Source organism: Triticum urartu, chromosome 2A, assembly GCF_056163025.1.
Source record: "Triticum urartu cultivar PI428250 chromosome 2A, HENAU_Tu73, whole genome shotgun sequence".
NCBI classification, from domain to species: domain Eukaryota; kingdom Viridiplantae; phylum Streptophyta; class Magnoliopsida; order Poales; family Poaceae; genus Triticum; species Triticum urartu.
Window position 1 is genome coordinate 702,364,770 of NC_141874.1, and position 16,808 is coordinate 702,381,577.

The window sequence follows — 16,808 nt, forward strand, 5'->3', positions numbered from 1 at the left end:
AACATGTTGATGTCATAGGTGATCCCGTGAAAGTTTCCACGAAGGGCGCCCCTAAACAGAGCACGACAGGGTGGGCAAAGAAAGATCCAAATGTTACAAAAAATGGAAGACCAAAATCATTTTCTGAGAAAAAACCCGGTCCTCTTTGTGGCATTTATAAGAAAGAGGGCCATAGATGGCAAACGTGCGCTGAGAATGAAAAGTAAGTTTTACATTATTTTAATTATTTTTTGGGTTCTCTCTTTACAATTGTCTGATGAGTTGTTTACAATTTGTTATGTAGGAACCGGGCATAAAGATGAAATATTCATAATCAATTGAAGGCACTCGTAATTTCCATTTATTTGTTTAAGGATAATAGACATGGCACTTTGAGTTTATTCTTTAAGCCACCTTGTTCGATGGAAGGCACTGGCACTTTCAGTTTATTTATTTAAGGATTGGAGACATGGCACTTTGAGTTAATCTTTATGCCACCTTGTTCGATGTTATGAGACACGCGATTTCTATTATTATGTGTGAAACATGATATATTTATATGAGTGTGTTACTGCTGTCATGACTTTGTCAACTGATTAACATTTTTTAAATTTAATGTATGTGAAAAAAATATTTGAAAAAAAAGCTCAGCCATGGCCGGGCGCGCGCACGGACAGTATACTACAACGCCTTCTGGGAGGCTTTTCGGCCGGCGAGCGGGGAGGCCACGACGTATAACAGGGCATTCATTAGTGTTCTGTAGCGAGCTTGTGAGAAGACGAAGACGGGAGTATATAAACCGGTCGGCGCGTCTCTCCGCGGGCGAGGTGGGACTAAACTTAGTTGGCACAACGCGCTAGCGTCCCCATCCGCACAAGAAGAGGATCGGCCCACGCGCCCGACGCACGTCGTTTATGGGCCGACAGATCGCCATATTCCCCCTCGGGATCGTTGCATGTGCCCGCTGGGTGGGGCGAGACGAGACCTCTGCCACCGGGCGCGCGGCTGTCGGTCGGTCGGCTGCTGGGCCAGCAGACCCGCGCGTGGCGCACGGCGAATCGCGCTAGCCCGCACTAGCGGGACTGTGTGGGCCCGCCACTGCCTCGGCTGTCGGCCACCGCACGGGCTGGGCTGGAATATTCGTCGGATCCAGCGCCGCTGCTGCCAGCACAATTGACGTGGGAAATTGTGCAGATTTTGTCCACATCGCGCCAACTCAGGACGGCGGGGATATTTTCTAATAAATAAATGACCGCCGCGAGTAGAAAAAATAACAGTACATATAACATCGCAGCCGCAAACCGATACATTTTAGGACAGCAAAAATATTACTTGTCCACACGTATTTAAATGTTTAGTCTCACACGAAAGCGATAAATAAAACGTGAAAAATTGTCGAAATCTATCCCAATGCCATGTCGCATTACAATCGTTCAAAGTATCCAACTACAATAGGGAAACCTTCTACGGGACTAAAACCCTACCAATGCTAATACCTATTCCTTCTCCATGATTTTAACAATTTTCATCTTGACCTTCTCTAATTTGTTCACCTTTGAAAAAATAATTTCCGCGACAATACGTGGCCTTGACTCATTAATCTCTTCCTGGTCTAATTCATGTGTCCAACGATCTCCGTCCCAGTATTTTATGCACCACATCACAAAAAGTCCACAAGACACTCTGCAATAAACATGTGTGATCAGCTTAGGATATAGCATGCACTTCCTTGTACTCATTTAACTTACCCATCGTTTTGTCTCGGCATTTTATACTCATTAATTGGCCACGATGATACATCTAGAATTTTTTTTGATTCAAGAGTTGAGTTGGCCTCCATAATATCCTTAGAAATTTCAGCTCTCTGAAACAAATTAACAAACCAGAATTTAATGTATATACTATGGTTATTCAAGAGTTGAGTTGAGTTGGCCTCCATAAGAGTTGAGTTGGCCTCCATATATGACTCAATATTTTTCTGAATGCGAGTGTGAAAATTATAGCGTACCAGGGTGGCAATCATATTGCGAATTCTTTGGCTAATTGCGCCTTTAGAATTTGAGTCAAGAACTTGAAACTCCTCCTTGACGGTGTACATCACTATGGTTATCCAATGATTATCATTAACGTGCATAGGAAAATACGCCTACATAGTAACCAAATGATGTTAGTGCAATTAAATAGTAATGTCTAATATAAACAAATAAATATGAAAGCAATACCTTGTCCTGTCTGAAATACTCATCCATTACTCTTGCGATGACTTTTGTTTTCTTTGTAACATGTTCCGAGTCTAAATCATTTACTGACTTGGTCTTTCCCCTTGCCCTACTCAACATAAATTTGGGGAACCACGTTGTTGATATGTAACGATCAGAAAAGTCACGGTGTTGTAGGTGTTTACAATATGCATTGATGATCTGCATACATAAACAAAAAATTTCTATCAACTTGTGAAGTACAAATGAGAGATATGTTAAAACCAAACTCATACTTACAGCGCCATGCAACCATTTAAACGTCAGGACATCATTAAGCATAGCTAGGGTGCATATGTCCCGATCTGGTGGCGGCATATCGACCACGGTTCGGTGTGCATGCTTCTTTGTCGATGCTAGAGTCTCAACAAAAACTCTCGCTGCCTCTATGTGATCCAGAGTCATATTAAGAGAACTTGCTAGAATTGAATGTGGTGACGATGCAAACAGATCTAAAACAATGCAGCTACAGTCATTAAAAAAAATACATAACGTGTGAATGAATTATAAAGTAGTACTTGACTTACTTTTTTAACACGTTTCTTGCGGGTAAAGAAATGTCGTAGGGGGGTTGGCAATATTTCGACTTTTTTCTTTTGCGCTTACCATCATTTTCCTGACTGCCTTCACCATTACCTATGTTGCTATCTGCCGGGAAACTCTCAAACGTGTCTTCGGACTTTGTTGGTGACAAAGCATCCATAGACTCACCAGAAATATCAGCATTCTGCGGGGTTCAGGACATAGACGGAAAGTCTTTTGTACGTACAGTTCATGCCGAAGATGGAGAGTTTCCATTATCATCTATAATGAAAGGATCAGTAGCTTCACCTTTACCCGGTGTCGTCGCCGGAGCACCCGTGTCATCAACAGGCACGGAGGTATCATTGATACCCGTGAAAGATGTTCGTACCTTTACGTTGGTAGGTGAATCAATATCTGGCCAATATTTTGATGACTTGTACTAGCCATTCTCCATCCCAACTCCTTCACCTACATTATGAAATTCGTCATTGTTGTCCCTCTTATTGGGTTTGTACAGCACACCTTCCGTGTTCAACCTTTCCATTACCATCTACAAACACAAATGAAACACGATAAGTAGTTGAACAATTAAACCATGTTCAATACAACTTATAAATTACCTGTGCACATCTTTCGGGTATATTGAGAACCTCCTTGTGAAGCAGCTTTATGTATGTCATCACACGGTCCATACTACAAGTCGTGTTCGATGAAACCGCGGACGTGCTTTGCTTTCTACTCCTGCCACCACCTTTCCGTTTAGGTTTCTTCGTTTCTTCCTCTGGGACAGTCCCTTCACGTGCTACCTTAGCACGTCTATAGTCTTCGCTAATGCAGTTTTCAATCTGTACAACAAACAAAAAAATAAATTAAATAACAAATATAATTAATTACTGTGTGCAACCAATAAGGACTTTACTTATTGACTTACATTGCCGGTGCCACGCCCGTGCATGTTGTCATAGTCGTCTCGCTTTTTCCCTTCCGTTTCTAGCCAGTTAAGCATTAGTGGGTATTCACGAGACAAATGATCAAATGTATCCACACCAATTGGCTCAACTTTTTCCCAGTATATATACTGCATGATAGTAAACACAACTAGTGAGACACATAGATCATATAAAAATCATATGTACATACAACTATTACGAAATGACTTGTACCTGAAGAAGAGCCAAGTTCCCGATAGGCCACTTGAATTTTTCAAGATCTTTGACCGATTTTTTAATAGCATCCATGCACACTCTCAACGTGAAATCGTTCCAATTGTATGACTTGATAGCGTTCACGTCCTCCACCATTTTGTAATAACGATAAGGAACAAACTTGGTGGATTGTGGTGCGAAGACTGTACCCATAAGAACCACTACGGCCCTTCTCACAAAATCATCATCATATGACTGAGTATCAACAATATTTTTTATCAACTCATCGATGAGGATTAGGCCTGTTCTTTTGTGTAGAAACCGATTTGGAACAATTTTTTGGCATCTAGTTGTACTGTTGCTATCATGCTACTGACATCATCACCCTTGTTACGTATCCCGAATATGTCATAAACATCTTCATTAAGCACACTGATGCCGTCAGTATTTGGCCGAATAATAAATCACTTTCTACTACTATCATACATTGTAATCATAAATTCCAATAAATGTTTCCTCATTTTCACCGAAGGAATTCTCAACATACTGTCCAAATTTGTGCCACGTAGCATCATGCGCTGTCTGGGTGTGAATTTTCCCACCAATTCGCACCACTTCTCAACCGAGTAGTACACATCTCCCAATTCTTGCATTCTAAATAAGATGACAGTTATCTAACTAGTTACGAGATTCAAAAAACATTACATATGGTTTAATACCATACCTTCCGGCATCTCGGCGTGCACCGGCAGCCCCCGTTGCCTAACCCCACCCGGTGTGGGTTAGTCGTGGCAGCCGCGCGCCCTGTGCCCACACCAGCGCGCTGGCCGACAGCCCGTCCTAGGGTTTAGGGTGCCGGCGACTTTGCCGAGACGGCACGGCCGGGCCTGAGATCCAAGTCGCGCGCAGATGCCGGATTGTATGGGCGCCGTCAGGCCGACAGGGAAGGGAGTTGGGACGGCCACGGCGGTGCGAGCGTCAGATCGGGGAGGGGTGAGGACGTGCGTGGAGGCGGCGGGGTTAGGCGGTCCTGGGGCGAGGTAATGGCGGCGTGGTTTCCATGCCATGCACGCACGTACGGCGTCATAGACGTGGTCACGCCATAGTGGGCCACTTGGCCCGTCCCGTAAAACTACCGCCGGCTGGCCCAGGATGCATTTATTAAAAACATGCATTGTACTTCAACATTTCAGTTTAGTACCACATCGCTAAGCCGGCGTGCCGTTGACTCCTTTATATAATTTTCTTTTGGTCAATGCACAAACATCTCAGTTTGTAGGATTTTATTTGGAGGATATATAGGATCGATGTGAGTCTTCACCTGCTCTAGGCTTGTGAAGGTTCACATGGATCATGCATATTCTTCAAAAAAAGAGCCATTATCTCCGATGTTTTTTTAACGTCAGAAAATATTAATGCATTTTTTAATGCGTTCTCTTTTCGGACTCAGCCGGTGGACCCCAAACTTTTTGCACACGCACTCATCGACAGGTCCATCATGCATGCAAGTTTTCATAATTTTCCGGCACCGTATGAATTTCCTATGGTTTTCTCCGTGAAACGCACCGAAAACACTGACCGGGCGTGACTCAACGTGCGTTTGGTGTCCGACGTCGTTCAAATCTTGCGTGGGGCCCTAAGATGGGCATGCCCACTTCCTCCCAAAATTTGGTGATGTTTCGTGCATGCCACCTCGTACCACCAATCCAACCGGCACTGATCGGATATGAACGATGTCAGCCCCGTACTGCGTTCTCTTTTTGGACTCAGCCGGTGGACCCCAAACTTTTTGCACACGCACTCATCGACAGGTCCATCATGCATGCAAGTTTTCATAATTTTCCGGCACCGTATGAATTTCCTATGGTTTTCTCCGTGAAACGCACCGAAAACACTGACCGGGCGTGACTCAACGTGCATTTGGTGTCCGACGTCGTTCAAATCTTGCGTGGGGCCCTAAGATGGGCATGCCCACTTCCTCCCAAAATTTGGTGACGTTTCGTGCATGCCACCTCGTACCACCAATCCAACCGGCACTGATCGGATATGAACGATGTCAGCCCCGTACTGCGTTCTCTTTTTGGACTCAGCCGGTGGACCCCAAACTTTTTGCACACGCACTCATCGACAGGACCATCATGCGTGCAAGTTTTCATAATTTTCCGGCACCGTATGAATTTCCTCTTGTTTTCTCCGTGAAACGCACCGAAAACACTGACCGGGCGTGACGCAACGTGCGTTTGGTGTCCGACGTCGTTCAAATCTTGCATGGGGCCCTAAGATGGGCATGCCCACTACCTCCCAAAATTTGGTGACGTTTCGTGCATGCCACCTCATACCACCAATCCAACCGGCACTGATCGGATATGAACGATGTCAGCCCCGTATTGCGTTCTCTTTTCGGACTCAGCCGATGGAACCCAAACTTTTTGCACACGCACTCATCGACAGGTCCATCATGCGTGCAAGTTTTCATAATTTTCCGGCACCGTATGAATTACTTATGGTTTTCTCCGTGAAACGCATCGAAAACACTGACCGGACATGGCGCAACGTGCGTTTGGTGTCCGACGTCGTTCAAATCTTGCGTGGGGCCCTAAGGTGGGCATGCCCACTGCCTCCCAAAATTTGGTGACGTTTCGTGCATGCCACCTCGTACCACCAATCCAACCGGCACTGATCGGATATGAACGATGTCAGCCCCGTACTGCGTTCTATTTTTGGACTCAGCCGGTGGACCCTAAACTTTTTGCACACGCACTCATCGACAGGTCCATCATGCGTGCAAGTTTTCATAATTTTCCGGCACCATATGAATTACCTATGGTTTTCTCCGTGAAACGCATCGAAAACACTGATCGGACGTGACGCAACGTGCGTTTGGTGTCCGACGTCGTTCAAATCTTGCGTGGGGCCCTAAGATGGGCATGCCCACTGCCTCCCAAAATTTGGTGACGTTTCGTGCATGCCACTTCGTACCACCAATGCAACCGGCACTGATCGGATATGAATTTTTTATGTTTTTTTCCGTGAATTCAATTCTACATTAAGTAGTGTTTTTAATATAATTACATAATAAATTATATTTTAAGTATTGTTTTTAACATAACTACTAAATAAATTCTAAGTCAAGTACTGTTCTTAAAAAAGGGTATTTTCCAAATTATTATTACTTCTAAATTATAACAAAAATCTCTTTACTATTATGAAAACTACTTTAGCCATTAATGCAAAACACATAAAAAAATAATGAACATTACATAAATTATTGAACATCCATACAATACGTAGGACTTTTCATTATTATTTGTACAATGCAACATTTATTTAAAAATTTACTATTATTTTTAAAACAATAAACACATAACAAAAAAAACAATGACACCGCGCATTGGACGGCCCAGTGATTGTGCGCGCCATCGCGCGTGGGCCGGCCCATTGAGTGTGCACGCGGTGCGGGGGCAGGGTCGGCGGGGGTGACGACTAAAGTTTAGTCCCACCTCGCCCGCCGAACGACGCCGCGACCGACTTATATACCAACCTCCCACGACCGTTTCGAACTCCTTTCATTCCCGCCCCGTCCCGCCATTGTCTCGTTGGCTTGTGCTGTAGGCCGTAGCTGGGCCGAAAGGCCGGCCCTTTCGCCACCCGGCTTGATCGGGCCGGACCGATTAAGCGCAGTTGCAGCATGCAAGCACAGGTCGGCTTTTTTTGCTTCACAATTTTATTGCCTTCTATGAGTCACGGCGCGGGGGAGGTGGAGGGGGCGATTTTTTAGTCCCACATCGCGCGCCGAGGGACGCCACGATCGGCTTATATACCCGCGTTCGTGCACATTGCTATATGAGACAGTTAGTAATAATTTGGTTTGACTTTGCACTGCTAGCGGTGGCAATGCCGCACTGCCCGGTCAGTGTAAGCTCATTACACTGTCCGGGCAGTGCGGTCGTGTACTGCTAGCAGTGTAAACTCAAATCATATCATTATTATCTGTCTTATTTTTTATTATTTGCCACACTATGCAAATTTCATGAGTACTATCTACAATATTTTTTTGACATCCTTCAAACGAACCCAAATTACATTAGTAATATCTACCATCATATGTATAATGTCAATACGAAATAAATTCTGTATTAAGTACTGTTTTTTATTAACAGTCGTTTCCAAATTAGTAGTTATAGCAATAAACTTATTAATTTATTTTCGACATCTTGAAATGAACTCAATTTTTTTTATAGTGTTCCACAATCATCACTAGGATGCATGCCAAGTTTTCTATATTTTTTATCGCTTTATGAATTTTCTATAATTTTTTCTGTGAAAACATCACATAGCACACCCCGGACGTGACACAACATGTTTTTGGTGTTCAAATACGTTCAATTCTTGGATTAAATGTCAGGGTGACCATACCAACTCACTTGCAAAAGTTGAGGTCATTCAGAATATGTCGAAAAGTTGACGTCCTTCTTCGGAGACCGTTCGAGTAGGACTGAAGGATCCGTCCGAAATGAGTTTTTTTCCGACATCCTTGAAATGAACTCAAATTTTTTTATAGTGTTCCTCCATCATCATTAGGATGCATGCCAAGTTTTGTATCTTTTTTATCGCTTTATGAATTTTCTATAATTTTTTCTGTAAAAACAGCACATAGCACACCCTGGACGTGACACGACATGTTTTTGGTGTTCAAATACGTTCAATTCTTGGATTGAATGTCAGGGTGACCATATCAACTCACTTGCAAAAGTTGAGGTCATTCCGAATATGTCGAAAAATTGACCTCCTTCTTCGGAGACCGTTCGGGCAGGACTGAAGGACCCGTCCGAAAAGAGTTTTTTTCGACATCCTTGCCTCCCAAAATTGGGTCACGTTTCGTGCATGCCACCTCGTACCACCAATACAATCGGCACTGATCTGATATGACCGATGTCAGCCCCGTACTGCGTTCTCTTTTCTGACTCAGCCGGTGGACCCCAAACTTTTTGGACATGCACCCATCGCTAGGACCATCATGCGTGCAAGTTTTCATAATTTGCCGGCACCGTATGAATTTCATATGGTTTTCTTCGTGAAACGCACCGAAAACACTGACCGGGCGTGACGCAACGTGCGTATGGTGTCTGAATTCGTTCAACTCTTGCGTGGGGCCCTAAGATGGGCATGCCCACTGCCTCCGAAAATTGGGTCACGTTTCGTGCATGCCACATCGTACCAGCAATGCAACCGGCACTGATCGGATATGAACTCATAAAAAATTAAAACACAACTAGTAATTTTTACCTATAAATTGTAATAAAAAACTCATTATTCTTACTTATAAATTATAACAAAAAACTCATTATTATTATTATGAAAAAACAATTAGTCATTAATGCAATACACATTACAGTACTAAATTTTGCACACATTTTAAGTATTTTTTAGACAATAATTAACATTACATAAATATTAAAAATGTAATTACTAATTTACACAAATAACTGAACATAATATTCATTATAAAAGTACTCATCATCAATTAATTATCAAAAAACTCAGTATTGTTTTAGTAATTAATTATAAAGAACTTATTATTTTTTCCTATAAAGTATAATAAAGAACCCAGTATTATTATAATAAATCTAGTTAACGAATGACATAAATAACTAAAAAAACTTAATACTATTTATAAAAACAAAAGTGTTGACTGTGCGCGACGGCCCAGTGACTGTGCGCGACGCCGCGCATGGGCTGTGCGTGACACTGTGGGCGCGGTGCGGGGGGCAGGGTCGGTGGGGGTGAGGACTAATGTTTAGTCCCACCTCGCCCGCCGAGCGACGCCGCGACCGCCTTAAATACCTGCCTCTCACAGCACTTTTGAACTCCTCTGGTTCCCGCCTCGTCCCGCCACTGTCCCGTTTGCCTGTGCTGCAGGCCGTAGCTGGGCCGAAAGGCCGGCCCTTTCGTCGCCCGGCTTGATCGGGCCTGACCGATTAAGCGCAGTTATGGCCTGCGAGCACATGCCCGGCATTTTTTTGCATCAGTATTTTTTTCTAATTTTTTGGTGATAACACCACATACCACACCCCGGACGTGACGCAATATGTTTTTGGTGTGCATGCATGATAAGTTCTCCAGAGACCGTTCGAGTATGAGTGAAGGCCCCATGCATGCGTTTTGCGACTGATTTTTCTCGTAACGTTGAAATGCATGTTTCCGTTTATTTTTTGAAGTTGCACGACTAACATCAAATTAAACATACGGTTTTTTCTTCAGATAAGCCATTCCGAGTTCATTCATAATTCAAACTACCTTACATAACACTAAACATAACCGAGCACTGCTCTTACATAACTTAGACCAAAATTTAAATAAAAACCCTAAAACTAGACTACTCGTCGTCGCTGGTGCCGGTGAGGTCGACGACCGGCGCCATACCGCCGGCCTCTCCTTCACCGCCCTCGCCGCCATCGTCGCCACCGTCATCGTCGTCGTCGCTGAAATCCCACTAGTTGTCTTCCCGCGCCTGCTGCTCCTGCACCGCCGCTATGGCCGCCAGCTGCTCTCGTTCCTCACGAGTGGCCGCCGCCGCCTCCTCTGCCGACTGGGCCAGCACCGCAACTAGCCCCGGCGTGTCATCGGGGTCTCCGTCTTGCGCGAGGGCGGCCTGCGCCGGTGGGATCTCGACCAGCGCCGGGTCAGGGGGCGCCTGCTGTGCCGGGGCAGTGGGGGCGGCCGGAGGTGGGCCGTGGCGGCGGCGACCACGGGAAGTGCCGGCCTTGCCGGTAATGTCCCCGACGGTGCGGCCGGCCGCCGCGTCCCTGAACGCGCCGAGGACAATGTCGAAGTTCTTCCCGCGCCAGAACCTGCGCTGGGCCCTCCGGTTGTACCGACCGCCAGGGAACGCGTGGAGCTGCTGCCTCGTCGGCGGCGGTCCCATGGTGGGGATGCCGTCTGCCCCGATCTGCCATGGCCACGGCACCATCACGCCGTACCGGGCCAGATCCTCCGTGTCGCCGAGGGTGAGGCTCAGCGGCCAAACGCCGGTCGGCCACGCGCCCTCGTCGGAGTCGCTGGAAGACATTGCCGGCGAGGAGAGGGAGATGGGCGGGCGAGGAGAGGAAGAGAGATGGGCGGGGCGAGGGAGATGGCACGGCCTGGTCAGGGCTGCCGCGGCCTTTTATAGACGGCGGGGGAGGGAGGTGGGCGAGCGAGCCGTCGGTGGCGCGCGCCCCGAGGGAGAGGCGGGCGGCGTGTGAAGGCGCGGCGCGGCAGGCGAGGCATCGGTGGCGTATGGGCGCGGCAGCGGTGGCGTGTGAAGCCGCGGGGACGGCACGCGCGGCAATCGAAGCGTTGGTGGCGTCTGAAGGCGGGCGGGCGGTCGCCGCAGCGGCGGCAGCCGACCGGTCGCGTCAACTGCCGGCCCGAGGCGGAATGCGCCCGGTCGCCGCACGCGCGGCAATGGAGGGCACGGACTACGACGGCAGAAGGCTGGCGGCAGGAGATCGACCGCGAGTAGTCAGCGCCGCAATTAGTGCGCAGTTAACTGCACGACCGCGCCACGACCACACGTACGCCCCCACCGACACGCCCTGCATCTGACATTGTGGGCCCATGGATGCTAACGGCTCGGCTCGGCTCGCGTCCTCACGGCTGCCAAGCGGCTCGGCTCGTGCGGCAGCCCCGTATACACAGGCGCGCGGGGGGTATCGGCGTGGACGCTCGGGGGGGAATTTTTTACATAAGACGATCATGCCCCTGACAGCGAAGGGGTATGGGCAGATCTCAGCCCTTGATGTGTTTAAGGAGGATGTACCGAAGCAGAAGTGTGTGTGTCTATATATATATAGGGTAGAAGCCTAGAATCGGTTGGTGCATACCAGGAGAGTTGGCAAGCCGGAGATACAGGTTCTCGCCATACTCGCTAAACTTTCCTGTGTCGATAAGGTCCCCTGTCCAAACCAAGCACCTTGACTGGTCAGCCATAGCATCATTAGTGCTAAAGTTGGCATAAGCATAGGCTGTACACAAGCAATTGTTGCCGCACTCGGTCATGCAGTCGCCAGAGCTTCTGTTGTGGACACGTAAAAAATTGTCGGGGAGCATCATCCTAGGTAAGGTGACGAAATGACTTTGCTTGCTGCATTTCAGCTCTTGGATTCTTCTACATCCGCTTGAAAACTTAGGACCAGAGGGCTCAAACCCATCGAGGCAACTACATGTCGGGACAGCCGCCGTGTAGTCACAATATCCGAACGGGCCACATGAAGCGTAGATGTTGCAGCTAGCGGGGGGTGCGGTGATGGTTCTCCATGACGAGCGGTTGTCCAAGCTCAGAGTCAACACACCCATGTAGTCGAGCCTAAGATGTGCATACTGTGAGGCACCAGAAAATCTAAAATCATAGTAGAACCCATCCCGTGTCCTGATAATGGCTTCATACAAGACAGTATTCTGGTATAATGTGCCAACCGCCATCTCACCGTTGAAGATGCGGCGGTGATAGGGCCTAGTCCCGTTCCAAATGAAAAAGTGAAGGTCTGAGCTAGGATCAAGGCTCATAGAAAAGACTCCAGTTGACAGGTCATTGAGGCCCTTAGAAGCAATCAGGCGCCACACGACATGGCCCTTCTTGCTCAACATGGCCCTACCTGGGAGGAGTGTGTCCGTCGGGTGATCAAAGCTCTGCCAAATGGACGTGCCATTTGGTGACTGGACGACAAAATTCCCCGTGTCAAGAGGCACCGCAGTAACTCCCATGCTGCCCTTGATGTCGCTCTTCACGGCCCAAGGAGTGCGACCTTGGGAGTCCGACAACACCAGGTCGGAACTGTTGGTGATGGCGAGCGTCGGAGATGAAGCGGCGGCGATTGGATCGTCGCGGTTGGTGGTCCATACGATGGTGCGGCCGGCCATGTTGTGGTACCATATGCCAAGGTACAGGCTCGCGTTGGAGCTGTCCGGGGAGAAGAAGCCGAGCGCAAAGTCCCCGCCCTTGGAGATGATCGTGTCGCCGGGGGAGAGCGGCTTTGCAGGTGACAGCCGGTCATCGGATCTGCAGAATGGAGTCAAGAACAGGAGGATCAAGACTGGAATGCACGGCGTGCCGGCCTGCTTCATCTTCCTGGGAAGAAGGAAACTACTACACAGTTCTTGAGAACAATTGGGCTGGCCGTTGCAGGGAGTGGACTTGTAGCTAGGGATTTTTCTTCCGGCCAAATCAAAATTAGACAATGCGAGCAAGAGTAGTACTCTCTCTTTAAACTAGAGTACTCCTCTAAACTAATATAAGAATGTTTAGATCATTAAAGTAGTGATTTAAATGCTTTTATATTAGTTTACGGAGGGAGTATGTATGTGTCTGCGTGAACAAATCCTCGACGAGATTTGACTTTTGAAGTCTTCAACTATGTGACGAGTACTATATGTCTGCGCAAGGAAAAGTTCGTACGTTGCTAGGTGTTGAGTTTTGAAGTCTCCATCGGGGAGATTTGACATTGGAAATGAGAGTGCGACAGGGGAAAACTCACGGCTCGGACGCATGCGTCGGATGGAGGATCCTGCTGCTCGCTCAACCACGGCGAACTCCTTCCGCCGACGCCAAGGCGGCAACCACCGCAACCGTGGACGCCGCCGTCACCTTCGTCCCGGTGCCGGGCCTGGACACCATGGTCGATTGGAATTTGAGCTACCGTGTGGCTTCTCCATTCGCGTCCGGATATTGCTCTGCCGGAAAGGTAGACGAGGAGGTATAATCGCGGCGACCGGTGTGGATTTTTTTTTTGAAATGGAACACCTGATTCCATTAGGCTACTGGCCCAGCTAAATCACTGACCACCAAGACATGATCTTCCTCGGTTTTTAAATACAAGTCTTTTAGAGATTTTAATACAAACTATATACGGATGTATACATATTAGAGTGTAGATTCAATCATTTTGTTCTGTATGTAGTCTTTATTAAAATCCTTAAAAGACTTATGTCAGGACCCCGATTCCAAGTTACATCGATCTAACCGGTAACACCTCATATCACATTGCGGCCTCACGCACGGTATCTGTTGGGGAACGTAGCAGAAATTCAAAATTTTCCTACGTGTTACCAAGATCTATCTATGCAGAAACCAGCAACGAGGGGAAGGAGAGTGCATCTACATACCCTTGTAGATCGCTAAGCGGAAGCGTTCAAGAGAATGGGGTTGAAGGAGTCGTACTCGTCGTGATCCAAATCACCGGAGATCCTAGTGCCGAACGGACGGCACCTCCGCGTTCAACACACGTACATCCTGGTTACGTCTCCTATGCCTTAATCCAGCAAGGAGAGAAGGAGAGGTTGAGGAAGACTCCATCCAGCAGCAGCACAACGGCGTGGTGGTGGTGGAGGAGCGTGGCAATCCTGCAGGGCTTCGCCAAGCACCACGGGAGAGGAGAAGGACTTGGGAGAGGGGGAGGGCTGCACCAAAACATTCGTGCGGCTGCCCTCCCTTCCCCCCCACTATATATAGGGCCAAGGGAGAGGGGGGGGGGGGGCGCAGCCTTGGCCCTTCCTTCAAGGAAGGGTGCGGCCAGGGAGGAGTCCATCCTCCCCAAGGCACCTAGGAGGTGCCTTCCCCCTTTAGGACTCTTCCTTTCCCTTATCTCTTGGCGCATGGGCCTCTTGGGACTGGTGCCCTTGGCCCATATAGGCCAAGGCGCACACCTCTACAGCCCATATGGCCCCCCGGGGCAGGTGGACCCCCGGACCCCTTTCGGCACTCCCGGTACAATACCGATAATGCGCGAAACTTTTCCGGCGACCAAAACAAGACTTCCGATATATAAATCATTACCTCCGGACCATTCCGAAACTCCTCGTGACGTCGGGATCTCATCCGGGACTCCGAACAACATTCGGTAACCACATTGTGATCAACTCCTTGATCACATTGTGCACATTATGATGATGTCCTACCGAGTAGGCCCAGAGATACCTCTCCGTCACACGGAGTGACAAATCCTAGTCTCGATTCATGCCAACCCAACAGACACTTTCGGAGATACCCATAGTGCACCTTTATAGTCACCCAGTTACGTTGTGACGTTTGGCACACCCAAAGCACTCCTACGGTATCCGGGAGTTACACAATCTCATGGTCTAAGGAAATGATACTTGACATTAGAAAAGCTTTAGCATACGAACTACATGATCTTGTGCTAGGCTTAGGATTGGGTCTTGTCCATCACATCATTCTCCTAATGATGTGATTCCGTTATCAACGACATCCAATGTCCATGGTCAGGAAACCGTAACCATCTATTGATCAACGAGCTAGTCAACTAGAGGCTTACTAGGGACATGGTGTTGTCTATGTATCCACACATGTATCTGAGTTTCCTATCAATACAATTCTAGCATGGATAATAAACGATTACCATGAACAAGGAAATATAATAATAACCAATTTATTATTGCCTCTAGGGCATATTTCCAACAGTCTCCCACTTGCACTAGAGTCAATAATCCAGTTCAGATTGATATGTGATTAACACTCAAGGTCACATCCCCATGTGACTAACACCCAAAGAGTTTACTAGAGTCAATGATCTAGTTCACATTACCATGTGATTAACACTCGATGAGTTCTGGGTTTGATCATGTTATGCTTGTGAGAGATGTTATAGTCAACGGGTCTGAATCTTTCAGATCCGTGTGTGCTTTACAAATCTCTATGTCATCTCCTAGATGCAGCTACCACGTTCTATTTGGAGCTATTCCAAATAACTGTTCTACTATACGAATCCAGTTTACCACTAAGAATAATCTGGATTAGTGTCAAAGTTTGCATCGGCGTAACCCTTTACAACGAACTCTTTTACCACCTCCATAATCGAGAAAATTCCTTAGTCCACTAGTTACTATGGATAACTTTGACCGCTGTCCTGTGATCCATTCTTGGATCACTCTTGTACCCCTTGACTGACTCATGGTAAGGCACACTTCAGGTGCGGTACACAGCATAGCATACTGTAGAGACTACGTCTTAAGCATAGGGGACGACCTTCGTCATTTCTCTCTATTCTGCCGTGCTCGAGCTTTAAGTCTTAACTTCATACCTTACAACTCAGGCAAGAACTCCTTCTTTGACTGATCCATCTTGAACACCTATCATGTCAAGGTATGTGCTCATTTGAAAGTTCCATTAAGCGTTTTGATCTATCCTTATAGATCTTGATGCTCAATGTTCAAGTAGCTTAATCCAGGATTTCCATTGAAAACACTTTCCAAATAACCCTATATGCTTTCCAGAAATTCTACGTCATTTCTGATCAACAATATGTCAACAACATATATTCATCAGAAATTCTATAGTGCTCCCACTCACTTCTTTGGAAATACAAGTTTCTCATAAACTTTGTATAAACCCAAAATCTTTGATCATCATCAAAGCATACATTCCAACTCCGAGATGCTTACTCCAGTCCTTAGAAGGATTGCTGGAGCTTTGCATTAGCATCTTTCAGGATTGACAAAACCTTCCGGTTGTATCACATACAACCTTTCCTCAAGAAAATCGTTGAGGAAACAATGTTTTGACATCCTATCTGCAAGATTTCATAAATAATGCAGTAATCGCTAATATAATTCCAACAGACTCTTAGCATCGCTATGAGTGAGAAAGTCTCATCGTAGTCAACTCCTTGAACTTGTCGGAAAACATCTTAACGACAAGTTGAGCTTTCTTAATGGTGATACTTACCATCATTGTCCGTCTTCCTTTTAAAATCCATATGTACCTAACAGCCTTACGACCATCAAGTAGTTCTTCCAAAGTCTACACTTTGTTTTCATATATGGATCCTCTCTCGGATTATATGGCCTCGAGCCATTTATCGGAATCCGGGCCCACCATCGCTTCTCCATAGCTCGTAGATTCATT

The 16,808-nt window shown here is 46.9% G+C and overlaps 1 protein-coding gene across 4 annotated transcripts in view; it reads right to left on the bottom strand.

The window, feature by feature from the left end:
* The window catches only part of LOC147986930 (G-type lectin S-receptor-like serine/threonine-protein kinase At1g11330), a 216,382-nt gene extending 199,914 nt beyond the window's left edge, over nt 1-16,468 (bottom strand). For 2 of the 4 annotated variants that reach the window (XM_087545000.1, XM_087544998.1), the window contains exon 1: nt 11,773-13,012. In XM_087545000.1, the coding sequence (XP_087401126.1) occupies nt 11,773-13,012 (1,240 nt within the window). Of the gene's footprint in view, nt 1-11,772; nt 13,013-16,455 lie in introns of those variants that run through there. The other 2 variants (XM_087545001.1, XM_087545002.1) reach the window with 2 other exon arrangements.
* Nucleotides 16,469-16,808: the final 340 nt, after the last annotated feature.